Source organism: Anolis sagrei, chromosome 2, assembly GCF_037176765.1.
Source record: "Anolis sagrei isolate rAnoSag1 chromosome 2, rAnoSag1.mat, whole genome shotgun sequence".
Taxonomy (NCBI): Eukaryota; Metazoa; Chordata; class Lepidosauria; order Squamata; family Dactyloidae; genus Anolis; species Anolis sagrei.
The window spans coordinates 57,397,533-57,425,040 of record NC_090022.1 but is presented as its reverse complement, the minus strand read 5'-3'; the positions used below and the strand labels follow the sequence as shown (position 1 = coordinate 57,425,040).

Here is a 27,508-nt window from a genome sequence, read left to right as displayed (position 1 = left end):
TTCATTTATTTACTTTTTATTAGTTATTTTTACATCTTACCTTTTTTCTCCAGTGAGTTCAAATATCAAAGAAAAGTAATATTTCTGGCAGGACTGTGTAAGAATGGCCAATTCTAAGCATCTCTTTCAGGTCATTTTTACTTTGGGGATTTTATTTTCTGGGACATATGGTGGTGCAGTGGGTTAAACCACTGAGCTGCTGAACTTGCTGACCAAAAGGTTGGTGGTTCGAATCCAGGGAGCGAGGTGAGCTCCTGCTGTTAGGCCCAGCTTCTGCCAACCTAGCACTTTGAAAACATGCAAATGTGAGTAGATCAATAGATACCACTTCTGCAGGAAGGTAATGGCACTCCATGCAGGCATGCTGGCCACATGACCTTGGAGGTGTCTATGGACAACACCGGCTCTTCGACTTTGAAATGGAGATGAGCACCACCCTCCAGAGTTGGGCATGACTTCACTTAATGTCAGGGGAAACCTATTTTCTGTGGCTATTTAAGTAGTATACTGTATAGTTAACATAAATTATTCCACTAAGTTTCCCTTTATGCAGATTACTGGTACATTGAAAAATTGAGCTAGAACACAAATATCAGGATTACTTAATACAAGTATTTTTCTAGGTGGTTATTTAAACACATCTAATAATGACATGACCCTCCCTATTGTTTTGACGAATTCTAAATGTGACGCAGTCAGTGGAAAGGCGGACTTTTCAATGTGTTCTATTTATTTCCTACAGGAGTTGAAGTAGGAAGGGACCAAGAATTTCTGATTGACACAAAAGGAGCTGGTGGACAGGGCAAACTGGATGTCTCGATCTTCAGTCCTACTAGGAAAGCTGTGCCGTGCTTAGTGGAGCCAGTGGTAGGCAAAGAGTGTTGCACAGCAAAGTATATCCCAAAGGAAGAAGGGCTTCATGTGGTTGATGTAAATTATGATGGGAATCCAGTTCCAGGAAGCCCTTATACAGTGGAGGCCACTCTGCCACCTGATCCCACCAAAGTAAGTAAAAATCTAGCAAGTTCCAATTTATGTGGCTGGGTGAAGATTTGGTGTATTCATCGATCAAGCATATGTGATATATTTGTCATGTGCATTATGTTATGTATATTATTCTGTTTCCAAGTTTGATCTTTAAGTATCTGAAACAGAAATTGCACAACCTATTCTGCCCAATTCTGGAGTCGTACTAGTGGAGAATTTTACACAAAATATAATGTGGACCGAGTTAATAACTTCTTTCGGTGCTTCCTGTTTTATTCAGAAGAAACTTGAAGTTCCCTTTGAAATATTCTCTTTTTTAGTCTTACTGCACTTGAAATAAGTATACATTTTACTATAAAGCCACTTCATTAAAATGAACAAGGGTCTGCAGAACAAGCCCTATGAAGAGCGGCTTAAAGATCTGGGTATGTTTAGCCTACAGAAGAGAAGGCTGAGAGGAGACATGATGAGGGCCATTTATAAATATGTGAAGGGAAGTCATAGGGAGGAGGGAGTAGGCTTGTTTTCTGCTGTCCTGGAGACTAGGACACGGAACAATGGCTTCAAACTACAGGGAAGGAGATTCCATCTGTACATTAGGAAGAACTTTCTGACTCTGATAGCTGTTCAGCAGTGGAACTCTCTGCCCTGGAATGTGGTGGAGGCTCCTTCTTTGGAGGCTTTTAAACAGAGGCTGTTTAAAGGCTGTGAATGTGATTTTCCTGGGCTGGACTGGATGGCCCACGAGGACTCTTCCAGCTCTGTGATTTCATGATTCGTTATAAATCCCCACAACATATCTGCTATTATAATTGTTCTGTATCAGCTGTGTCTGCAGCTGAATCTCACTTGGAAATATATTATCGTAATCTAAACTTTTATGCTGTGTTGCGCCTTCATGATTACCCCCCTCCCTTGTCTAGTTCCTGTTGAAGAAAAGATGGAATTTTAAAATAAATTAACAATAAATCTTTTTTGATCGCTGCAGCTTTTGTTTCCCTTGTTTATTTAGCCCTCTTGCTTTCAAAATCAATTAGACTAATGGGAATCAAGTTGATAAAAGCATGGCAATATGCAGATTAGACTGCCTATTATGCAATAATGTTGATATCTCCTAAAAACAGCAGATAGCGTGTTGAACTTGCAACTTTGGTGACATGCACTAATGTGCCTTCAAATAGGCAGGGATTCATGTGTTTTTCACACATGAAGTTTTAGGCTACAGAGAAGTGACCTATTTCAGATGTTCTGGGCTACAGCTGATACTCTGCAGAAGTTTTTGAGCTACAACTGCAAACCCTAATTATATGCTAGCTGTTGCTTGTTAGAGAATAGAGTGTATATTTGTAGTTAATATGAGTTGGAAGACATTGTACATTACATGCTAAACCAGGGGTCTCCAAACTTTTTAGGCTGAGGGCAAGTTCATGGTCTCTCAGTCTATAGGGAGACCGGACTATAGTTTGAAAAAACATGAACACATTCCTACGTACACTGAACATGTTTTATTTGTAGTGCAAAAAAAAAAAAACCCATGGAAGGCACTGAGCAGTGTGGAGTGGAAGGGGAAAGGCTCTGAGCAAGGGGAAAAGGCTTTGTGCAAGGGAGAATGGCTTAGATAAGTGGGCGGTAGGGTGTGTGTGTGCAAACTGTAGTGGGATGGGAAAATTACCTTGACGGGCCATATCCAGCCCACCGGCTGTAGTTTGGCGACCCCTGTGCTAAACTGTCCCCAGGATAGTGACCCTAGAGGAAGATTTCTGAAGTCATTGCTGACAAATGGAAATGAGAACTCTCTTGTAGAATTGGTTCGGGCTTTTTTTTTAGTGATACCACTGATGGTGTAACACATAAAGTGGCCCCATTTGCTTTGGCTGCAAAAAAAGAAAGGGAGATCTAACTAAAATTGGGTTGTTGTAGGTTTTCGGGCTGTATGGCCATGTTCTAGAAGCATTCTCTCCTGACGTTTCATCTGCATCTGTGGCAAGCATCCTCAGAGGTTGTGAGGATGCTTGCCACAGATGCAGGCAAAACGTCAGAGAGAATGCTTCTAGAACATGGCCATACAGCCTGAAAAACCTACAATAACCCAGTGATTCTGGCCATGAAAGCCTTCGACAATACACTAAATAAAATTGTAAAAAAATGCCATGGCAACTCAAATTATTAGTTTCATTTTCATGTTGGAAATTTACCTGTAACTTGTAAGGTTTCTATTGTTTTTATAGGTTTGGTAATAATAATGGTTAGTGTCTTTTGTACCTTTTATCTTGAAGGTTCCGTTTTGTATATTTTGTATCTCTTTGTCATGGCCTTTGAGTAGCATAGAAAACATATTGATTGATTTATGATGTTTATGAACTCTTGGTTGCCTGCTAAGCATTTACAGGGTAATTAAATTCTTCATTTTTAAAAATTAAACTGTCCAGGTGAGAGCCTACGGTCCTGGTCTTGAGGGTGGTCTTGTCGGAAAGCCTGCAGAATTCACAATCGACACCAAAGGAGCTGGAACCGGTGGCCTGGGACTGACAGTCGAAGGACCGTGTGAAGCTAAAATAGAGTGCTCTGATAATGGTGATGGAACATGCTCAGTCTCTTACTTGCCAACAAAACCAGGTGAATACCTTGTCAACATTCTTTTTGAAGAGGTCCATATTCCTGGCTCTCCCTTCAAAGCAGATGTTGAAATGCCATTTGATGTTTCCAAAGTTATTGCCACTGGTCCTGGACTTGAACATGGTAAAGTAGGTGAGGCCGGATTGCTAAATGTGGACTGTTCCGAAGCTGGGCCTGGGAAACTGGATATGGAGGCTGTGTCAGATTCTGGTTCGAAAGCAGATGTTGACGTTCAGGATAATAATGATGGTACCTATGCAGTCACATATGTACCTGTTTCTGCTGGGATGCATACACTCAAAATGAAGTATGGTGGAGAACCGGTACCAAACTTTCCGGCACGGGTCAAGGTTGATCCAGCTGTGGACACAAGCAAAATCCAAGTGTATGGACCAGGCATCGAAGGAAAAGGTAAGCCTTCTTTAAATTTTTCTAAAACTAAAAGGTGAATTTATTTTAGAAGACCTGGTCAATAGATTTCATAGTATATGAAAGATATGAAGTAGATGAAGATTTGGCAGTTCACCCTGCTTGCAATCTCACAATACTATAAATACTAACTTTTCTGGGTAGGCTAGCAGCTCATAATAGCCTAAGAAAGCAATTCAACAGTGGCTACTGGATCAGCAGTTCTGAAGGGAACTGTAAAGATAAAAGGGAAACCTGGGTGGAGGAACCAGTGGGTGGGTTATGTTTACATTGTAAACCATTTGGTTGTCTTTGGCACCATGTTGGGGATTGAACTAATCTGTGAGAAGACAAGTGTTTACATGTTGGTGGAAAGCGTGGGTCTATTCAGCTGAAATGGTTCTCAATAGATGTTGCTTACATTGCAGATGTCTTCCGAGAAGCAACAACAGATTTCACTGTGGATGCTAGTCCTTTGACCAAAACTGGTGGAGATCATATCAAAGCACAAATTACAAATCCCTCTGGAGCTTCCACAGACTGCCTTATAAAAGACAACGCAGATGGGACATATGCTGCAGAGTTCACTCCATATGAAAAAGGTAAAATGTGGCTAATTGCCATAGACTTGAGGAAGTGGGATAGAGAAGTAAATCACACTAAGCAATACCATTCTGTATTTCACCTGTATAAATACTTGTAGGATTTAAGTGCTCTGGAACACATAACAGAACCTTTTATCTTGAAAATACTTCAACCATTGGCTTCACCTAATTTACATTGTAAGTAAGGCTAATTTTCCCAGATTACCAAGAAATCAATTACTTGAGGCAAGGAGGATACTCTGCCATGTAATCTTTGTGTTGTAAATCTTCAAAGAGCCCACAAATGTTTAAGGTTTTGATCTTTTGCTTACAGGCCCTCATACTGTTGACGTGACATATGATGATGTTCCCGTGTTAAACAGTCCTTTCAGAGTTGATGTCACAGAGGGATGTCATCCTTCACGTGTCGAGGCCCGAGGACCTGGGCTACAGGAAGCCCTCACAAATAAACCCAACCCATTCACTGTTATCACTCGGTAAGCATCACAGGCTGTTGTGTGAAATATTCACATTAAGTCATGTTAGACCATAATTTGGTATGAATGTAGAATTCAAAGACATAGCTGTTTTATTATGGATAGATACACTAAGAAAACTTGCATCACCTCTGAGGCGAATTGGGGAAAAGCGTGTGCTTGGGTGCTTAAAACTGCAAGATGTGACTATAGGTGCACATAGGTTTCCACTTAACACTAAGTCTAGTTGTGTCCAACTCTGTGGGGTGGTGCTCATCTCCATTTCTAAGCTGAAGAGCCAGCATTGTCCGTAGATGCCTCCAAGGTCATGTAGCCAGCATGATTGCATGGAGCGCCATTACCTTCCTGCCAAAGCAATACCAGTAGTGAGCTATTCACATTGGCATGTTTTTGAACTGCTAGTTTGGCAGAAGCTGGGGCTCACAGCAGGAACTCACCTTGTTCCCCAGATTCAAACCGCCAACCTTTCGGTCAGCAAGTTCAGCAACTCAGCAGTTTAACGCGCTGTGCCACCAGGGACACATATCTGAGCAGAAATAGTTGCAGTCATAAAATGGCATAATAGACTTCAGAGTACAATGATACACAGTAACATAAGCATAATATAAACTTTTGTTGTCTTCACAGAGGGGCTGGAATTGGTGGCCTTGGAATAACTGTTGAAGGGCCTTCAGAATCCAAGATAAGCTGTAAAGATAACAAAGATGGCAGCTGTAGTGCAGAATATATTCCATATGTTCCAGGGGACTATGATGTCAACATAACCTATGGAGGTGAACATATCCCTGGTAAGAGCATCTGCATTATGTACTGATGACAATAGTGTTTTAAATCATACTATTTAAATGCTTTAAAAATTATTTCTAAATGTATGTTTTAAATACCTTCAATACGATTAATAGTTTATTTAAAAATTCACTCTTTTTAGAAAGATCATGACTGATGATGAGCTTCTGACTTTCTGAAGAAAATTTTGAACACATATTATGAATATTGTATCTTAAATATGCACTTCACTTAGAAAAGTTGAAGTAGCATGACGTTGCAAGAACATTTGAGATTTCCTGTGCTATCTTCCCCCTCCCTCTTTCTAAAAAAATCATTATTTAGATTTATATCCAGCTTTTCCACCTCTGAGCTCAAGGCCATGTGTAGAGCTTTCTTTCTCCCCATAACCACCATGTAAGTTATATCAGGTGGAGAGGGAGTAACTAGCCAAAGATCTACCTCTGAGTTTCATGGCTTCCTGGAAAACCTGCATTCCTCCAGTCCCTCTCCAGCACTCTTCACTAGTATATCATATTTGGTCTTGGTGTTCACCCATCCTTACATTCCTGTTTCTCAGTTTATTTTTTTAATGATTGCGTGCTTCTGGGATTTCTTCATCGTCATTAGCCTATGCTCCATTAAGCTGCTCTAGTCCCTGGGGCATGTGTGAAGTTTTAATTCCAGCACAATAATATTTTTCTAATCTCTCACAGTTGTTCAGACAGTTGTATTCCTGTACAGATTGTTTGTTTGAGGAGCTTTCAAATAGTTTGTGCATTTTTCTTTTCCCTGATCTTCTGTCCTTCTTACAAAAGGCTCGAGTTCAGTACTATAAGAACAGCACATACAAAAGTATTCCTGTTAAACTTAAGGAACAGTGCCAAATTAAAAATGGGCATCTCAAACATGTTTAGAGCTGGGTTTAAATGAGCAGTGCGAGAAGGGAGCTCTGTTACTGAGACGGTGTCTGCTATCCTTGATGATCCCATTGTGGTTATTATTATTTTAGTGAACTCCTTGCAAGGCTATAACCTCTTGCTTCTGCTTTGTTGGCAGGAAGTCCATTCAAGGTTCCTGTAAAAGATGTCATTGACCCCTACAAAGTGAAAGTTTTGGGACCGGGCCTGGGAACAGCAGTTCGTGCCAAAATTCCCCAGGCCTTTACTGTAGACACCAGTAAGGCTGGAATTGCACCACTTGAGGTTGCTGTCACAGCTCCCAGAGGTAAAGTTTCACTGTTTGAGCTCAGAATCAGTACTATCTTTAAATAAGGATTCATACCCACAGATATGAATGAGAATTCCTATTAAGACTCATTGAGTAAAAAAATAGTAAAATAATAGAACTCAAAGGAGGAGTGTTGTGTACAGTTGAGCTAATAACAATATTATTATTATTATTATTATTATTATTCAGTTCTTGTGGGTTTTTTCGGGCTATATGGCCATGTTCTAGAGGCATTTCTCCTGACGTTTCGCCTGCATCTATGGCAAGCATCCTCAGAGGTGACCTCACCTCTGAGGATGCTTGCCATAGATGCAGGCGAAACGTCAGGAGAAATGCCTCTAGAACATGGCCATATAGCCCGAAAAAAACCCACAAGAACTGAGTGATTCCAGCCATGAAAGCCTTCGACAATACGTTATTATTATTATTATTATTATTATTATTATTATTATTATTATTCCCCTCCTCTTCTCATGGCTCAAGGCAGGTTACAGCATAGTTAAAACAAACAAACATTGTAAAAATTCTATAAACACACATATTAAAATGTATTTCTATAAAAGATACATATTAAAAAACATTTCTATAAAATGCATATTAAGATACAGAGAACAGAGATGAAAACGTGAGACACAAGTTTAAAATTCATGATTAAAACTGCCTGGGTAGGCCTGCCGGAAGAGATAAGTTTTCAAAAGTGTTTTAAATTCTGACTGCCAATTTAACTGTCGGAGCTCTTCTAGTAGGTCGTTCCACAGTCTTGGGGTGGCTAATGAAAATGTCCTCTGGATGACAGTCACCAGTTGGGTTCTGGTTGGTTGGAGTACATGCCTCACAGAGGATCTAAGTGTTTGGGGTGGATTGTATGGGAGAAGGCGATCCTGTAGGTAACCTGGTCCCAAACCATGTAGGGCTTTAAAAGTAAAAATCAACACCTTGTATTGTTGAAGGTTTTCATGGCTGGAATCACTGGGTTGTTGAAGGTTTTTTTGGGCTGTATGGCCGTGCTCTAGAAGCATTCTCTCTTGATGTTTCGCCTGCATCTATGGCAGGCATCCACCTCTGAGGATGCCTGCCATAGTTGCAGCCGAAATGTCAGGAGAGAATGCTTCTAGAACATGACCATACAGCCCAAAAAACTTACAACAACCCAACACCTTGTACTTTGCCCAGAAACTAATTGGCAGCCAGTGGAGTGCTGGCAATATGCTCACTCCTGAATGTTCCTGTAACTAATCTGGCTGCTGCATTTTGAATTCAGAGATCTGAATTCTTCTGGGTAACATAGCTATTACTTTGCAGCAAATCTTAGAAAAAAATATATTTTTCAATTAATAACTCTCAGAATCTTCCCCCACAAGGGTCCCCCTACTCCCCAGCACCCCAAAGCTATGATGTCAGATGGGAATGCTGTAAGGGGATTTCTGATAATGGTAGTTCAAAAATAGCTTTTCTATGCTCTACTACAGAAATGTACTAGATTTAGTAATCAACACATTCCTCATACAAGTTCTGATTAGGAACCCTTCAGCTGCTATTCAAGCAGAATTGGAATGAGAACACTTTGTCTCAATACTAGGAATGGAGGAGTTTGGTGTGTAACCATTTAATGACTCTCTAGCACTAAAACAAAACACAGTAAACTGGTTGGACAACATGTCACACACACAAGTTGTTCTAGGACTTCAACCCCTGTACTTCCCTCGCCATTAGTTATATCTATTTGACTTTGGAGCCCAACTGGAGAATTTCAGATCACATGCTGCATAAGCCCATAACTCCAGGGCATCTTATATGGGAAGCTGTGGGCAGAATGAGTCATCACCTAGAATGATCTCCTAGCTGAAGTGGAGAACAAAATCAATGTGTGTTGTGTTGGAATTCACAGATGAAAGATGAGTTGACTAATCTCTGACACGGTCAGCTGCCCTAGTGTCATGCAGCAGGGAATTCCTGGGTGTATTTCAGCATCGTATAAAATTTTTTCCTCAAGTTGGCTTCATTTGAAGTATTTATGTTCCTTGAGCAGAGTAAGCAGAAAGATAGAAGAGCTGAGGACAAGAGAAGTATGCCTATTGAGGGCTGGGGGGGGGGGGGGGGGGAGGGAAGGATAGAGGTAAAGGCCTGAGGACAAGGCAGATGTGAGTACTGGAGGAAGATGGATTACAGTTGAAGGTGCAAGGCCAAGAAAGAATTTCTATGAACCAATCAGAATGACTGCAAGGGAAAGAAAAGGCCATAGAGGGTTTTTTTTATTACTGTCAGATACCAAAACACATTCACTTGCTAGTTAAAAATCTTGTATTGTCAAGTACAGAAATCAAATGTATATACTTGTGCCAAATAAACAACTATCCGGCAGTCTTTCTGTGAGTACTCAAAGCTAGACTTCCAGTATGCATGTTGGGAGGACTTCTCCGAGCAAATTTATTTCAGGCCTGTGACTGCTGGATCTAATTCAGCTTCTTATGTAGAATTATTTATTCTCTGTACCTTTGATAAAAGTTACCCAAAGGGAGGTAGTAGTATTCCAAATTAATCTGCACCTGTATTATACCATGAAACTGTGACAAATGGATTTAGCATGGTTATTGCATGTGAAGCTGCTTTGTTTGTTCTGTAATACAGTTTAAGCCCTTTTGCAAGGGACAACTGACAGGAGTTCTGGTTTTGGATTATTAAGTTAATAGTTTTCTGATTCTAGCTGATGAGCCGGATTCCCAGTCATGGCGCAGTCCACTGAAAGCCATTTCAGAGTTCTTTAAAGGTGACCCACAGGTTGAATCTAATGAGACAGGTTTGAACTTTCACTAATTACTTGTGTCTTTTAGAAAATCTTGTAATCCCAATAACTGTGCTTTGTTGCTCTAAACTAGCTCAGTTAAATAATTCTTCTTTAGTGCTATGCTACCAGCTTGCAATTGAGATAACCTTTTTGTTACTTTTTTCACTCCTTTCCCCCACTAATATGACCTAAATTGTGACTTCAGAGATGTCTAATCACAGCTTCATGCATGTGCAAATAATTCTGGGAAATGCTTTATGTACCAATCCATGCATCTTGATTTCTGGGATATTAAAATGCTTCAGTCTTGCATTGGCAGATAACCCAACTCTTGCCTGATAGTGCTGGATTTATTCAGTTCTTTAAACTTCTTTGTGGCAAGCTGAATAAATCCACTGCCTGTTCTAAACTAACAAGCCACCATTTTGGATTGGAAGTTGTGCCTAACCACTGATAGTGGGTAATAGTGGAAAACAGAAGTTTCGTTTCCTGCTTCTGTGAGCTTTTTGGTAACTATGCCTGATAACTGACTTAACCAGCTGTCTAATTTTGGAACAATAAATTCTTCCAATCTGTCTTTGATACTAGGCTCTTAGCTTACAGCTGTTGGACTTGAGCCAACCAAGAGACTGCCTGTGATTTCACTTTTTCTAATTGGTGAGGTCACAGACTGGGAATGATAGGAATAAGGCATATATTGGTGTTATCTAAGCAGGTCACAGAGCAGATGTTTGTGCAGATTTCTTGCAGGGCTTTAAATTAGTGTTGTGTGCTCATGCTCCAAAGTGGAAAGTTAATTCATGTAGAACTAAAGTCCTGGTGAGAGGGCAGCTAAATGATTAAAATGTGGTCTCATTTGTCATCCCTCCTTAGGCCTGGCAGAACCTGTGAGCGTAGTTGACAATGGTGATGGCACTCATACAGTAGCATACACGCCTACGCAGGAGGGCCCTTATACAATTGCAGTAAAATATGCAGATGAAGAGATTCCTAGAAGGTAAGAGGAAGAAGGTCAAACCTAATTTTGGAACAATTTTAATGAAACGTAGCTATTGGATGGCTTCCACATTTAGGATGGGTTGCATCAATACATATATTAACTGTTGTCTAATTCTATCTTGGAAGAATTAGCCTGCATCACGTGGGCTTCATTTCTCTCAGTGGTTGTAGGAAATAGAAGATCCAAAGTGATGTGCACTGTCATGGGGAATAGAAAATGGCACACATTTATTTGTCTGGTGTCTCTTGAAAGATCTACCTTTATATTGCAGACAAGCTTCTACATGTAAGAGTTTTGAGTAGTGTTGCACTCCAGGCCTGGGAACACCTATGACCACCACACCACACAAGAGTCCAGGAATACAAGCAAGCAGTTAATTGCAAAAACCATATAAAAAGCATATAAAAATCAGGAAGAAAAAAAGGGAAAAACTGACTATGATAATAGACATTTCCAGTCTCTGAAGGAAATTAACAGATGGAGACAACGCCAGAAAAATGAAAGAAATTTGGATGAGAACCATACCAAAAGGGGAAGGTTCTCTTTGAAGACTCTGGGAAGTCCTTCACATGGGGGGGGGGGGGGGAGGAGGAGGGAGGAGACAGGTGGGGGCGGCACGGGGATCTTTTAGGCGGTTTCTTTTTTTTTCTTTTTTTTTCTTTTTTTTTCTCTCTCTTTTTTTAAATTATGTATCACAGAAAAAACTGCACAATAAACATTATAACAAAAAAAAAAATCAGGAAGAAAGGAAGATCTATAATCCAAAAAGGTTTAGCTAAAGATGGTAACCAAAAAATAACCCAGGTATCTCATAAAGTTCCAGAGGTGACAAAGTCCAGGAACAACCAGGAATCACAGATACAGCATAAGTCCACAAACAGGAAGGTATAACTAGTAAAACTTGAACAGGAGTACATGAACAGGAACATGGAAAACTTCCAGGATATATTACATCCAGAATCAGAGCTTGACTTGAACCAGGAACAAGAGAACTCAGGCTTAGCTTTTCACTCTAACACAGCATTGCCTGAACTGACCTTAAGGTAAACAACTTGTAGTTTGAATTGTCGAAGGCTTTCATGGCTGGAATCACTGGGTTGTTGTAGGTTTTTTTTGGGCTATATGGCCATGTTCTAGAGCAGTGGTTCTCAACCTGGGGTCCCCAGATGTTTTTGGCCTTCAACTCCCAGATATTCTAACAGCTGGTAAACTGGCTGAGATTTCTGGGAGTTGTAGGCCAAAAACATCTGGGGACCCCAGGTGGAGAACCACTGTTCTAGAGGCATTCTCTCCTGATGTTTCACCTAGAATCATAGAATCAAAGAGTTGGAAGAGACCTCATGGGCCATCCAGTCCAACCCCCTGCCAAGAAGCAGGAATATTGCATTCAAATCACCCCTGACAGATGGCCATCCAGCCTCTGTTTAAAAGCTTCCAAAGAAGGAGCCTCCACCACACTCCAGGGCAGAGAGTTCCACTGCTGAACGGCTCTCACAGTCAGGAAGTTCTTCCTCATGTTCAGATGGAATCTCCTCTCTTGTAGTTTGAAGCCATTGCTCCGCGTCCTAGTCTCCAGGGAAGCAGAAAACAAGCTTGCTCCCTCCTCCCTGTGGCTTCCTCTCACATATTTATACATGGCTATCATATCCCCTCTCAGCCTTCTCTTCTTCAGGCTAAACATGCCCAGCTCCTTAAGCCGCTCCTCATAGGGCTTGTTCTGCATCTATGGCAAACATTAAACTTGTAGTTTAATAGACACGCCTGAAATATTTCCATTTCCTGTGAAACTTTTTCACAACTTTCCCATGTAATCTCTCTGACTTTCGCAGTCTATTTTTGGCTCTGATTTGTAAACAAAGACTTTTGTTGACCTCCGTGGCTGCAGGTGGGTTTCCATGAGAACCCTCCTTATCACTCATCTTCTCACTCGATTCTTTACCTTGCTGCTGCTGCTTCTAATACCCCCCCCCCCCTTCTGCCCTTGACGCTCTACACTATCCGAGTTGTTTGTCTCACAGTGAAAACCATAATTTTGCAGACTTGAGGGGCCATCACTTTGTGCCACAGGAAAGCTCACAATCCTCTCTAAATCATTAGCTAAATCAGTTAAATCATCAGTCTCTGGTGGCTATTCTATAACAACTTGTAACTATGCTACTGTTCAGTCTAAAGACTACAGGACTAATTAATATTTAATGTAGATAGGTATGCTAGACTTGCATGTTTTCTCATTTTGCACCATTTGCTATTATGACAACTCCAAGATAAATGTAGATGATTTGTGATGCTGGAAATAATGTCCTTCTTTCAACAGCCCATTCAAAGTGAAGGTGCTTCCTACATATGAAGCCAGTAAAGTGACTGCTAGTGGGCCTGGCCTCAATGCCCATGGGGTCCAAGCAAGTATGCCTGCTGATTTCGTTGTTGATGCTAGAGATGCTGGTCAAGGACTTCTCTCAGTAAATGTAGCTGTAAGTTATTCTTTTTGTGTTTCTTCTAAAATAGACACTTTCTTCAACAGACTAGCTCAATCTTTACATGATGAATTGTAAATATTTGAGATGCTTGCCTGCTAACAGATAAGGGACATAAAGCATTGCCTCCTGATGAATTTTATTTATTTATTTACTACGCTTATATACCGCAATTCTCAGCCTACTTTAAAGTATCAACTTGGATTAAATAGCTTTCAGAGAACAATTCTTCCAGACATTTCCTTAAAAAGTGTAAGTTGCATATTAGCAAAATGTTGTGTGGCTACAGCATGTTGGCTCTGAACTTTTCAGGCAAAATTTTTAGATTCTAATATAGGGTGTCCTGTACAGAATACACGATAAAGAGCTTTAAATGTGAACTATTTCTGGCCTTTTCACATTCTCTAAACTAGTGCAGTATGCAGTTTTCACCATGAATGAGCATATACAAGGTTTTGCAGAAGGCAAATGCATGATTGGGAGCTAATCGTAGTGGTTCTGGGCTCAGTTTCAGGACAGCTTTGTTGGAAGCTTTTGTAATTACAGGCATAGGTTTAGAAATGTTAGTTAACCCATGCAGCAAGACAAAACTCCTTAATTTAAGAGCTGAATACTTACTAGGCATAATACTGCAATTTATGGTATATCTTTTATCTAATTCGCATCTTTGAAAAATGTTTTATGGGGAAAAAATTAAAATCTTAGTCAAACCAGCCTATTTCAAATAAGGACCTTTATTATCACAGCTCTTGCATTACAACTACACAACACAGATACTACATGTAGACATTTTTTAGTGGCACTGGTGACTATTATAAGCTAAGTTAAGGAAGCAGTAGGTTAACATGATTACTTCATGTTGGTGCATGTAAGTTGTCTACACACATTCTGTGGGGATCCAGAGTCATTGTTTCTTACAAAATCTGAAGAGTCTGAATATTTGCTCCCAAAGACCTATTCCCAATGACTTTTTGACCATGAGGTGAGATTTCATGAGCTGCAACAAACTAATTTGATGGGTTAATTCAGTGTCAGTGACATTTTACTGCTAAAATCAACAGGACTTCAAAAGAAAATGAACTATCAAGACTAAACAGCCTTCAGAGGGCTTGTCTGTTAATTCTGGTATTACTTCTGATGTTCAGGACCAAGATGGCAAACCAAAGAAGGCAGATATCCATGACAACAATGATGGCACTTACGCAGTAACGTACATTCCTGACAAGACGGGTCGATATTCTGTTGGCATTAAATATGGTGGGGATGATATACCTCTTTCTCCTTACCGAGTTCGTGTATCACCAGCTGGAGATGCCAGCAAGTGTCTAGCAACAGGTAAATTCCTACCTCAGTGTCTTCTAATTTCCCTTGTAAGTACTTGCACAAAGTTTAGGAGCCAAGTAAGCCATGCAGTCATCCTACAGACCTTATGTAGATATATCACACTTGATTAAGATATAGGCAGTCACCAAGTTACGAACAAGATTGGTTCTTAAGTTGAATTTATATGTAAGTTTCAACCGGTACATTTTAAAGTGTAACTCCTGATATATATATATATATATATATATATATATATATATATATTAGCTTTGGATAGCATAGGGAAGGGTGAAAATCCCTGTGATGCTTCTTTTGCTGTCTGTGCCCCTGTTCAGAAGATTTCACCTTACTTTTTGTTCCTGTGATAAGTGGATTTTGAAAAAAATGGCTGGTTGTGGAAACAAGGATTGCTGATAAAGACAGTGCCCTATAGATTTAATATTTCCATGATAACTCTTACAGGAGTGAATTTCTCTTCCTAGGAGTAGATCTCTCTTATTCCTGTTCCTGACTATGAGTTGTTTGTAAGTTGGATGTTTGTAATTCGTGGACTGCCTATACTCAAAAATTTCCCCTCTGTATCAGCAAAGCAGAAATATTAAATCTATAGGGCACTTAAACATTACAAAAACACTGCTAACAGTTCAGGGCAGGACAGATTGATACTGTGAGTCCCATGGGCAGAGAAGTGCTCTAAAAAGGAGTATTTGATCAGAGAGGTTACTACAAACCCCCTGAGAATTACAATTTTGATGGAAGGGCATGTTGAACAAAACCTATTGGTTTGTTAGGTGATCTCGCATTTGATCACAGCAAGACCTGCAACCATATGTGACTCTTGTGTCTCTTATTTGTATGTTCAACTCCATTCATTGAAGGTATATAACGACATGCACATGTCTCACTAAACTCAAGATACTGCTTGAAAAACACAATTAGACTTCACTGGACATAGACCTTCTTCAATGGTCATTTTTTTTACTTTTCTTGAACAGCTAGGGTTTGATGTTTAAATGTAGTTTCCTCATATGTCTAAGCTAAGACCTGTGTTTCTTTTTATACCCCATTGAGAGTGGTTTTAAAGGTGTTTAGCCTTCTCTGCCAAAGAGTGATGGTGCCTCACCAAAGTACAACTCCAATGATCCTAAAGCATTGAACCATGGCTGTTTCAGTGATGCGAAACTGCATCAATTCTATTGTGTAGAGGCATCCTTAATTTTAGAAGTTCCCAATCAGGCCCTGCACAACCAGAGAACAATCTATACCTATAGGTTCACTGATGATCACTTGAAGAACCACAGTTGCAGGCAAGCAGTTTGTTTTTCAGTGCCTTCCAGTTGCTTTTTTTTGCTCCTCCCTTCATATGAGGAAAGCTTTTTTCCACATTCACAATTCTGATTTATTGTGACAAGACTTTGGCTCTCCAGATATTTGGCTGCAGCTTTCAGGATGTCTTATCATTGGTTGGGTGGAGCTGATAGAAGTTCTGTGCCAGAACATCTGGATGGCAAAAGGTTTCCCTTACCCTGAGAGTACTTATGCTGCAGTAAGCCATAGGAAAGGTATCTCAAAAGTACCTTCCACTGTATTATGATGGCTGTTGTGTGGTTCGCATAACATTACTGAACTGAAAGTTCTGGCCACTTTGTGGCAAGTGATGTTGGCAGTTGAAACCCCCCTAAATTCTGGAAAGCCGCATAATTCCTACCATTGCTTTAGATTGTGTAGATCTAGAGACTGGACATTTTCAAGGATGTGATCAGTTTGGTTCTTGATAAAATTATTCAATAGTGGGAATGCCATTTCAATGAGAAATAGGTCTTGAAGGCAGTTGAATTTCTCTCTGGTTCTTCTACCTTTATACGCAGCAGTCAGACACTTGATCTGTGCCTTGAAGAGGGCCTTCAGTGTGTATTTGCCTGCTTCCAGAGGTTTATATCAATATTTTTACTTCTGAGGGTGGAATTTTGGTTTTGCTTGCTGTGTTTTTCATAGTGCAGACATCCAAGAGGAAACATCATACTTCTTCCTTGGCAAAGGTATGCCGAAGCTTCCCTGACATTCATACAAATTGCTTTCCAGGTCCTGGCATTGCAGCCACAGTGAAGACAGGAGAAGAAGTTGGCTTTGTAGTAGATGCTAAATCTGCGGGCAAGGGCAAAGTGACATGCACTGTACTGACACCAGATGGCACGGAAGCCGAAGCAGAGGTCATTGAAAATGAAGATGGAACATATGACATTTATTATACAGCTGTTAATCCAGGAACCTATGTAATTTATGTCCGCTTTGGTGGAGTGGATATTCCGAACAGCCCCTTCACTGTTGTGGTAAGAGGACTAGTTGCTATAATTTTGAAGTGAACAAGAGTTTCTCCACTTGAGATACAAATGGCTGGCAGAATAACTGTGACAAGTTTGGCACATGTTCAAAATAGCCTACTTTTCAGATCCCTCTAGCATACACAAATGAGAAATGCAGCACCCCAAACCTTACTGGCGAACACTTCCCTTCTTCGCACTTTCTCAACGTCCATTGTTTCCTCAAGCTGCTGTCCTTGCAACTTGTGTGTAACCTTAATGACTTAGGAATGCGATGGTCACTAGGGTGTAAATAGAAGGTCTGCTAAAAACTTTATGTCCAGTGAATTTGTGCATATGAAATGGGACAAAGTTGATTGAGAGCAGATGATGAGTGTAGTCAGGAAGATAAGATCAAGCAAACATACCAAAGGTGCTGGAACTTTCTAAGCAAGCACATTTCTTTTCAGTGATCCCAATAGCAGGTCAAAGAACAACTTTGAATATTGACAAAAGAATTTACAAAAACAATCCCTCCACTTCTGCCTGTCATAGAACATCTCAAATTATAGCCAGTAACTAGTTTTGCTTGACTTTGAAGTGACGTTTCAAAATGAGACCCACATCAGCCCAGCTGCCCGACAACAAAGTTTGCATTCTTCCTCATCTATTTAGTAATTGAGTAGTCATGCAACCTCTTTTCAGAAGCTAAATGAACAACCATTTGTTAGTCTTTTAGTGGAGTGTAAAGATTAATCTTCCAGATCTACTCTTTGCTTCCAGCTCCTTTCTGACTGGAGTGAAAGATGCCTTTGACCTCAATAGTGGGTCAAGAAAGAAATTTGGCATTTGGTTCAGTTTTGGTATTGTGGTTGTTCTAAATTGGCTTTTGGAAGTTAGTTGTTCTGTGATGATAGCTGTCCACTCAGTTCTGCCATCAGCCATGTTACTCCCATCCTCCCTCAAGATTTTGGTGAGGTTTTGGAGTGAGGCAGCTGGGGGGTGGTAAGCAAAACCAGAGACCATTACAAAGTGTATTCAACTTTACTTTGTGCAGCTGGTTTGCTTGAAAGTGTTGCCACCCTAGAACCATATGCTTAGATATATGCCTTGTGATAGTTTTTATTAGCTGTATGGAAGGAAGATTTTTTTTAAAAAAAACCTATAACTTGCTTTTTGCCACTAACCAGGCTACAGATCCAGATGAAGTTGCAGTATTGTCTCAGGAACCACTAAATGCAGCCTGTCCCCCTGGATTCCAGCCCTGGGTACAAAAGTTTTGTTTCTGTTTTTAACATTTTCTTCCATTTTCCATTCAAGAAGTAATTGCGTCTTGGAATTGCTCGTGCTTGCTTTCATGTCACATCTTAATGGTGGTCAGAACTCTGCCTAGGGAAAACTCCAATTTGGTTCAGGATCTTTCTTCATTGCTGTGCTAATGCTATTTTGAACAATTTCTAACCTCACAATCATTCCAGCTATGGGACTCTTTTCTTAGGGGACCTAATACTGATTTCTCTCTTGTTATAAGATGGCAAACAGTACCTTCTGGAGTGTTCTTGCTGCTCTCGCTTTACATTCTGGTGTTTTCTTTTGGAAGGTTACTTTTTTTCAGGCCATAATCAAAAATTTCAGACGGAGCTCTCTTGCATCTTGTACATGTCCAAGGGTCTTGCGTCTTCATTCCTCCATTTCCATGTTTAAAACATTCTCTTCTGAACATGTATGATTGAGAGCAAGCCTGTGTTTTGGTCTCTGTAGTTGAATGATACCTTCATTCTGGGTTTCAAGTGCCTGAACCCACCAGTTTAGTCAAGCAGAATATTCTCTAGTGGATCAGAAAAATTGACAGTAACTTTTTAATGCTTTAGGTCACAGAAGAAGCTTATGTACCTGATGGTGCCATGAATGGTTTGGGATTTAAACCCTTTGATATGGTCATTCCTTTTGCAGTAAGAAAAGGAGAAATAACTGGTAAATAACTCTCTGCACTCATTTGATTACTCTCTATGAAATAATCCAAGTAAGATTCTTTGCATATTCTCCCCCTTTGTGTGCGTTTTCTGGGTATTTGCCCTCACGTAACTAATGCACGGAACTAATTTTAAAACAACTTTCAACCCAACATTATTGTTCCACTGAATTGCATAATCCTTATGTGGGCGGGAAGGAGAAAGAAAACAAAAGCCTCCTGAAATAGCTGCTATTGTCCATAATCCTGCATTGTGGCTTCTTCATCTTTTTTTCTTCAGCCTGGTCCAAAGTAAGAAGACTTGGCTGAACTCTAAATCTGTCAGATTGGGCAGGTTGTGGCAAATCCCAGGTGTGATTTCCACCATGATACAATAGTGATAACAAATGCTATTTGTCCACTGTAAATTTCTCTCTAAAGCAGTTCTACCTAAGTTATGCTCTTGTTTACTATATAAATCAATAAATGTATCTGTACTCTTGAAAGGAAGAGAAGTAGAGACCCCAAACAATCTTTGTAGCTGATAGCATTTTTTTCATCAGTATCTGGAAGATTTAAAGAAGAACTCCCATAAAATACAGAATTGAGAATAAAAATATCTTTTGGAGCTGGTTTTGATTTTTGAGAAAAAAATATTGTGTATTTGAATTGTATTTCATTCTTTTTTGAGGGGAAGTCCACATGCCCTCAGGGAAAACCGCAACAGCCGACATTATGGATAACAAGGATGGCACGGTCACAGTCAGATATGCTCCTGTTGAGGTTGGATTGCATGAAATGCATATCAAATACATGGGCAACCATATTCCAGGTTAGTATATTGCCTTTTAGAATTTGCTGGGAGGGTGGAGCTGGAATGATACTGCATTTATGTCATACTTATTTTGAATGATGCCCCATTTCTGTCCTCTGGTTTTGGGTTGCATTGCTTGCTCTGCCGCAGGAATTCTTAGTGGGTTTGTAGTCTTTGCCAGGCTTAAAACAGTATTGGTTTTTGTGGAATTAGGCTTGTGCCCTCCACTGTATAATCAAACTGAAACTTATAATTTGAGTGCAAACCTATTGAAAGTTGAATAAAAAAGTGAAGTGTATGGATAGAATCTCAGACCCTCTTCTGTGAAATGATAGCTTGGAGAAGGGATATGGCTATGAAGAGCTAAACCCAATTAGAGAAAATACTAAGATGGCAGACTCTGACTGCTTACATCATATTGCTAGCTGGTTATGTAAACAAAAAATTAATGTTGAATAAAAATCCTTTTGACTTTCTTTCCTCCGAAACCAAGCAGTATTAGCTAAGTTGGGGTTTACCACTTGGCACTTAACATTGCATATACTTGTTGTCTGGGAGAAAAGCTAAATAGGGAGTAAATTCCCAAAAGCTTAAGAACTTGCACATAAAGTCGTGGTGTACTGATATAGCTATAACCAAGAATCCTTCATGCTTATTATGTGTCATATCCATTTAAAAATGTAACAACTACTGAAAAATAAGAGAGGTACACATTTACTAGCAAAAAACTACAACATAAACATAAGTTAAAAACAAACACATAAACCCCCAAGTAGTGGTTCCCAATCTGTGGTTTGTGGACCACCAGTGGCCAAGAAGAACTAAAATATGGTCCACGGCCTCACCATTACTACACCATGGCAACAAGAGTGACTGGTCTCGCAAAACTCTCTTATAGTGCCGAGGCAACGGAGATGTCAGGAGAGGAGAGGCTGTGCTTGATGACTGGCACATTCCAAGTTTTGTTGGCAAAAGCTGTGCACTTTTTCATATAATCTGTATCATTAAATTGTCTGTGTACATTTTTGGTACAAAGATGAGAGAGAAATATAAATAAGTAAATGTTGTAAGTAGGTTGCTTTTAAGTGCACATAAATTTGGACTTGTGGATGTCCAACATTAGTTGAGGCTAGAAACCTGATTTGGATAAGATTAACATGGGTGGAAGTGAGCAGCATACTTGGAGGTAGCATGTCTTTGTTTTATTTCCTCCTTGACATAAAAGCAGAAGTGGACCTTTGCTCTTGTGTTCTAATTCAAGGTTTTGTGGTGGCATCTTTGGCTTTATTTAGCAGGGCACTTAAAGTACTCCAAAAGGAAATATACAAAGAGATTACAGTAAAAAAACACTTTGTGGTAAAAAGAGTCTTTAAACCAAGGAATTAGAATGTATTACCCTCCAAGTTGTTTTACTTATAGCCAAGAAAAATGCAATGTGTCTCTGTGTGTTTGTATAGTTTCAGTGTGACTCTCAGTACACTAAATCTCATTAGCCAGCATTAGCCAAGGGTGAGGGATGATGGGCATCACAGGTGGACAGATAGAAGACCATACATTTATCATCCTGTGTTAAAATTATTGGATAAAAAATGCATGTGTTTTTCTCCTTTAGAAAATTAAAACAACCTGTTTAAAAGTATCCATCTTAATGTATGTTTAAGTATAGTATCTTGTTCTCTGCAGAGAGCCCTCTACAATTCTATGTCAACTATCCAAACAGTGGAAATGTGACTGCATATGGACCTGGCCTTGTCTATGGTGTAGCAAACAAACCGGCAACTTTTACCATAGTCACAGAAGATGCTGGTGAAGGTAAGTATTCACCTGCCTGATCTCAAATGCTTGGATGTTGAAATGGATCCTGCCTGTTTGGGGAGTTTTAACTGTCAAATAAGCATGGTTATTGGGAAGTTAAGACACCCAAAACAAGCAGGATACATTTCAACACGGTTATTTTGAACTCATGCTGCAAGCCAAATGCTATAAACAGACTCGAGGGCAATGAATAGAGCTAATTCATCAGTTTCACTGATGAAACAGTCTTACCCCAATTCACCCAGTTTCGCCGTAATACATCCATAAAGTTACCCCTAACCTTAGGGCTGCACAAGCCAATTAACACCATATTTACTCGTTGCTAGCAGGACTGTGATGTTTTTTTTTGAAGTACTTGGAAATTATATGGTGCATCAAAACTGTCCTGTCTAAACCTGAAATGAGGATTTTTAATGTTAAGCCGGGAGCTAACTAAAGCCACAAAGTAAGCTCCATGGTTAAGCTTGAATATGCTCGTGTGAGTCCTTTGTGAAATTGATTGGATACTGAAACATATTCTAAACATCTCTGTTTATGAACCCACACGTTCTCTTCGTTCATCCGGAGAGGCCCTGCTCACGATTCCACCTGCGTCGCAGGCGCGTCTGGTGGGGACGTGAGACAGGGCCTTTTCTGGTTTTTTTTGTCATGTCAGGAGCGACCTGAGAAACTGCAAGTCGCTCCTGTTGTGAGAGAATTGGCCGTCTGCAAGGACGTTGCCCAGGGGACGCCCGGATGATTTTTTTTGATGTTTTATCATCCTTGTGGGAGGTTTCTCTCATGTCCCCGCATGAGGAGCTGGAGCTGATAGAGGGAGCTCATCCACCTCTCCCCGGATTCGAACCTGCGACCTGTCGGTCTTCAGTCCTGCCGGCACAGGGCTTTAACCCACTGCGCCACCGGGGGCTCCTTTTCTGTGGTAGCCCCCTGACTCTGGAACTCCCTCCCCAAAGATATCAGACAGGCCCTTACCTTGGCAGTCTTTAGGAAGAACTTGAAGACCTGGCTGTTCTGATGTGCCTTTCCAGAATAGGAAAACTCCAGTAACATGTCCCAGAAGCACTTTATTAGAGTTTAAGATTGCCCGCACATTGCACTTACTCTAAAATCCGATATACCACCTGTCACATCAGCACTTTTAACCTGTACCCATTACATTGGCCTGGCCCTGTTTTCTTGTGTTTTGGTGTATTGTTTTTATTGTTTTGTTGTTTGATATTGCTTTAATTGTTTTGATTTGCTTTAAGTTGTGTATTTTGTTATGCTATGTTTTATTGAGGCCTTGGCCTGTGTAAGCCGCATCGAGTCCTTCAGGAGATGCTAGCGGGGTACAAATAAAGTTAATAATAATAATAATAATAATAATAATAATAATAATAACAGACATTATTTCCATGGATGTAGAATTAGCATGGGATTTTGTATCCCATGCAGGACTGCTATTTAATACATGAAATCAGTGCTGATTTGATAAGTAGTTCGACACAGACCTTTGTTAGTTAATTTTCCTTTACTTTTTAAAATGTTCACTTGTTTATTGTGTCAGGAGCAACTGCAAGTCACTTCTGGAGTGAGAGAATTGGCCGTCTGCAAGGACGTTGCCCAGGGGACGCTCAGATGTTTGATGTTTTACCATCTCACTGCATGGGGAGCTGGAGCTGACAGAGGGAGCTCTCCCCGGATTTGAACCGCTGACCTCTTAGTCAGCAGTTCTGCTGGCACAAGGGTTTAACCCATTGTGCCACCAGGGGCTCCTACTTTTTAAAATACAAATTGCACACAAAGAATGCAAGTTGTGGTGCTCTGTCAAACCTTTCCAGAAGGATCCCAGGCAGCTGGAACTGCATCTTGCCTTCTCAGAAGAATCCCGAAAATTGTTCTTGATCTGAATGGCCTGATTGCAGTTAGTCTTGGGAATGAAAGTTGCAAAATCCTGGAAATGTTTTTCCTCCTTTTTTTTTATAGGTGGCTTGGATTTGGCAATTGAGGGTCCTTCAAAAGCGGAGATCAGTTGCATTGATAATAAGGATGGTACTTGCACAGTCACTTACCTGCCAACTCTTCCAGGAAATTATAGCATCTTAGTCAAGTACAATGAGAAACATATTGCAGGAAGCCCGTTTATTGCCAAAATCACAGGTATGAGCATGTTTTTAAATGGAGTAGTTTTTCATAAAGGATGGACTTAGATGTGTTGCACTTGCTCAGCATTTAGTAATCTGACGTTGTTGTGTGCCTTCATGTGATTTCTGACTTAAGATGAACCTTTTATAGGGGTTCAGAGACTAAGAATACATGACTTGCCCAAAGTTAGTTAGTGGATTTTCATGGCTGAGCAGGGACTTGAACCCTGGTCTCCAGATTCATACTCTGATCTGGTGTATTGCTGTTTAAATATGTGTATGGAAAGGGATTTTCTTTGATACTCAGATACTCTGTCCAAGTTGCTTACTGAGAATACAGAACAAAAAACAAAAAAACCCAATTCACATTGAGAAGTGGCAACTTGGTTTTGTGGAAAGTGATGTTAAAAACTGAGGATTCATTGTAAAAATTACCACAAAATATATTCCCTGTAGTAAATGCTTCTGAGTTATTAATTCAAGTATTGTTCAATTATTGCTCATCTAGCTTCCCAGTTTCTTGGAGCATAACTGATGTGACACTACAAATTTCTCAGACATATGATTAACATGTATATTTACGTCGTTCACTGAAGCTTTATCTTTAAATTCTAAGGCGAAAGGCACAAGTGGTTTAATTCAAATTTTAAGACAAAATGATGGTTAAAGATACTGCTGAAAAGTTGTTTAGTGTATATTTTAATGGGGAATCTGTTTTTCGAAAGATGACAATAGGAGGCGTTCCCAAGTTAAGCTTGGCTCTGCTGCTGATTTCTTGCTGGACATTAATGAGACTGATCTGAGCCTCTTGACCGCCCATATTAAAGCACCATCTGGCAGAGATGAGCCTTGTCTTCTGAAAAGACTACCCAATAACCACATTGGTAAGTCTCCCAGGTATTTCCTAGAAGTCACAACATTGATGGCTCTGGCTTGTGGAAATTGGAGGATGACCTTAAGTTCACTAGCCAGGGTCATAATTGGGAGCTGCTGTAAGCTTCCTAAATGTGTGATTAGTTTGGGGATTTCCAGGTGCTGCCTTAATATTAACACAGAATATCCTCCTGTGGTTTTTATTGCAGTTTTGTAAGGGATTTTCTTTTTGTGGACGGGGACAAGAATGGATAGGTTTTTCTTTTAATAAGGTGGAATGGTGCAAAATCTGTCTCACCACCAGCTTCACTTTGACAGGTATCTCATTCATTCCACGGGAAGTGGGAGAGCACTTGGTCAGTATTATGAAGAATGGAAGTCATGTACCAAACAGCCCAGTGTCTATTATGGTGGTTCAGTCTGAGATTGGTGATGCGAACAGAGCGAGAGTTTATGGACGTGGCTTGGTGGAAGGGCGCACATTTGAAATGTGTGACTTCATTGTAGATACAAGAGAAGCAGGTTAGTGTTATAAATCCATTCTGCAAACCTTGACTGGTAAGGACCTCATGTCATCCCACTATAGAAAGCTGCTCCCTTGTATGAGTGACTGACACTTCTGTGAGTGATGGACATAATATGCTCTGATTCCATCAAATGAAGAGAGCTATAGGTTACCCAAAGAATTCACATTTGACCTGCATATTTTACTCTGTGTGTTTGTCTTCCTTCATGTTTCCTGTTGACTTATGAATTTCATAAGTTTTTCTTAAGCAAGGAATACTCAGAGGTGGTTTTGACAGTTCCTCCTCTGAAATCTAGCTTACATGAGGATAATACGCATGCAGAATTTAATGCAGTATTTTAAAAAATAGTATATACCGTGTGTGTATATATGTATGTATATATATGTATACATACACACAATGCACAGTTAAGCAAAGTAAGCAGGAAAAATGTATAATGTGATACATGACAACATAGTCTTCCTTGGATATATAAATGTAACCATTGTATCATCAGGCAACCAGGTTGACTCCTACAACAGTGGTATCTCTTGTTCTTTGTTTCTTGAAATTTGGCCATGGTTTGAAAGCATTTAGAACCTGGAAATTCCAGCTATAGACAGAACATCTGACTTCTGTATGATTATTTTTATACACATACTCACATAACACACCCTTTGCTCCATGTTCATGGGTTGTATTTTTGGTGTGTATATTTTGAACTAAATAGAGCAGGTTGTAATGCTCTTTCATTCTTATAACCTTTGAAAGATAAAATTCATAGTATATCATCAAAAGAACATTTGGTAAGGTTATATCTCTTACTGGTTTGCCTATAATGTAATATCCACCTTAATTTAAAAAATCATTTAAGTGGGAGCTCTTTATAGTTTTTGGCTCTCAGTGCTGCTGCTTTTTTCTAGGTTATGGTGGGATATCACTAGCAGTGGAAGGACCGAGCAAAGTGGATATCCAAACAGAAGATCTAGATGATGGGACTTGCAGGGTGTCATACTTCCCAACGGTTCCTGGTGTTTACATAGTGTCAACTAAATTTGCTGATGAGCACATCCCAGGTAAGAGAAAAGGAAAAACTGGGTAAGGTCAGCTACTGTTCAACTTATCTGCAAGCAATGATTCACTTGTAGGACAGATTGTGCTCATGATTTTCTCGATTTACTGTCAGAGGATTGCTAATATGAAAATACTTGAATGAATAATCCATTAGCAATAGTCTACATGATAAGATCTGTGCATTTGTAAAGTCTTTTGAAGTTATGTTGTTTGAGAGTGTGTCTTCTATTGACGTATACAGGTTTCTCTACCACTTTTATACATAGTTTGTTTGCTACATTAAAACTCGCCATGACTGTTGACTTGTCTCCTACTTTTTGTCTGTGTTCAAATGAAGAGATCCAGTCTTGCTGAGTGGAAAAGAATTTTAAGCCACTGTGAAAATAACTTTTTGCAACTAGTATACTTATCAAAAATTCTCGTTTGCCTATATATACATCTTGTTTACTTCTCCTCTGAGAAATGCAACTCAGTGTGATCTTGTTTGTACTCATTAAAGGGAGTCCATTCACAGTTAAAGTAAGTGGTGAAGGAAGAGTGAAGGAAAGCATCACCCGTGCACGAAGGGCTCCGTCTGTGGCCACCGTTGGAAGCTTGTGTGATCTCAACTTAAAGATTCCAGGTAAATGTCAGTCTCTGGTATGGTTTAATGCTATCTGATTGAAAGGTGGGCTATGCAAAACATACAGGACTTCATTTTTCATTCTCTGCTATATTAATTTCCACTGGAGCATGAACAAAGAAGTCTCTATGTTTGGTTTAGTTAGTTGTTTGGATTTATTTATACAACCTCTGTCCCATCTTTCTTCCTAGAATGGTTGTCTTCAGAAACTGGAAGATCTAAATATTGCCAATCACTAAAAAAACCCCTAGTTTTTCTTTTTGTTTCCAGCATGGGGTGCACGCAGTCACTTGTCAGTTTTCTCAGCCCTCCCAGAGAGACTTGACTTTCAATTTAGATTTAGAAAAGTGCAGTGTTTTGTCTAGCAACCCAAAATTATAATGGAGTGTCTTTTAGAATTAAACAACACTGTAACTGCAGACATTAGAACAGTGTTGATTCTTGTTGCCCTCTGCCTATTTGTTTAGATTATATTATGCTTTTCTTCTTCCATAAGGAACCTGAAGTGGCTCAAACCATAAATTGAACAATACAATAAAAACAATTCTGAAATATTTTAAAGTATTACATATGAACCAATTAAGAATATTAGTTGAAAACAATTAAAGAATACTTTAAAACCTACCCATTGCACTACCACAATTAATTAAAAACTGAAGGATTTTTAAAATTGAAGAGTCTTTGATGCCAACAGAAGGAGAATGAGTAAGGAGCAACTGAGTTCCTTGGCCTGGAAGCAGCCACTGAGAAGGCTTTCTCCA

At 39.8% G+C, this 27,508-nt stretch overlaps 1 protein-coding gene across 4 annotated transcripts in view; it reads left to right on the top strand.

The window, feature by feature from the left end:
- FLNB (filamin B) overlaps nucleotides 1-27,508 on the top strand; it is a 106,022-nt gene that overhangs the window by 65,580 nt on the left and 12,934 nt on the right. The window contains exons 20-39 of one of the 4 annotated variants that reach the window (XM_060766146.2): nucleotides 743-1,005; nucleotides 3,417-4,014; nucleotides 4,440-4,613; nucleotides 4,930-5,092; nucleotides 5,720-5,880; nucleotides 6,917-7,084; nucleotides 9,792-9,884; nucleotides 10,746-10,869; nucleotides 13,187-13,343; nucleotides 14,492-14,681; nucleotides 16,752-16,999; nucleotides 18,160-18,237; nucleotides 18,841-18,943; nucleotides 19,612-19,752; nucleotides 21,418-21,546; nucleotides 23,515-23,688; nucleotides 24,398-24,556; nucleotides 24,864-25,067; nucleotides 25,975-26,127; nucleotides 26,625-26,747. In XM_060766146.2, coding sequence (XP_060622129.2) covers nucleotides 743-1,005; nucleotides 3,417-4,014; nucleotides 4,440-4,613; nucleotides 4,930-5,092; nucleotides 5,720-5,880; nucleotides 6,917-7,084; nucleotides 9,792-9,884; nucleotides 10,746-10,869; nucleotides 13,187-13,343; nucleotides 14,492-14,681; nucleotides 16,752-16,999; nucleotides 18,160-18,237; nucleotides 18,841-18,943; nucleotides 19,612-19,752; nucleotides 21,418-21,546; nucleotides 23,515-23,688; nucleotides 24,398-24,556; nucleotides 24,864-25,067; nucleotides 25,975-26,127; nucleotides 26,625-26,747 — 3,603 coding nt within the window. The remainder of the gene's footprint in view (nucleotides 1-742; nucleotides 1,006-3,416; nucleotides 4,015-4,439; nucleotides 4,614-4,929; nucleotides 5,093-5,719; nucleotides 5,881-6,916; nucleotides 7,085-9,791; nucleotides 9,885-10,745; nucleotides 10,870-13,186; nucleotides 13,344-14,491; nucleotides 14,682-16,751; nucleotides 17,000-18,159; nucleotides 18,238-18,840; nucleotides 18,944-19,611; nucleotides 19,753-21,417; nucleotides 21,547-23,514; nucleotides 23,689-24,397; nucleotides 24,557-24,863; nucleotides 25,068-25,974; nucleotides 26,128-26,624; nucleotides 26,748-27,508) is intronic. The other 3 variants (XM_060766147.2, XM_067463515.1, XM_060766148.2) reach the window with 3 other exon arrangements.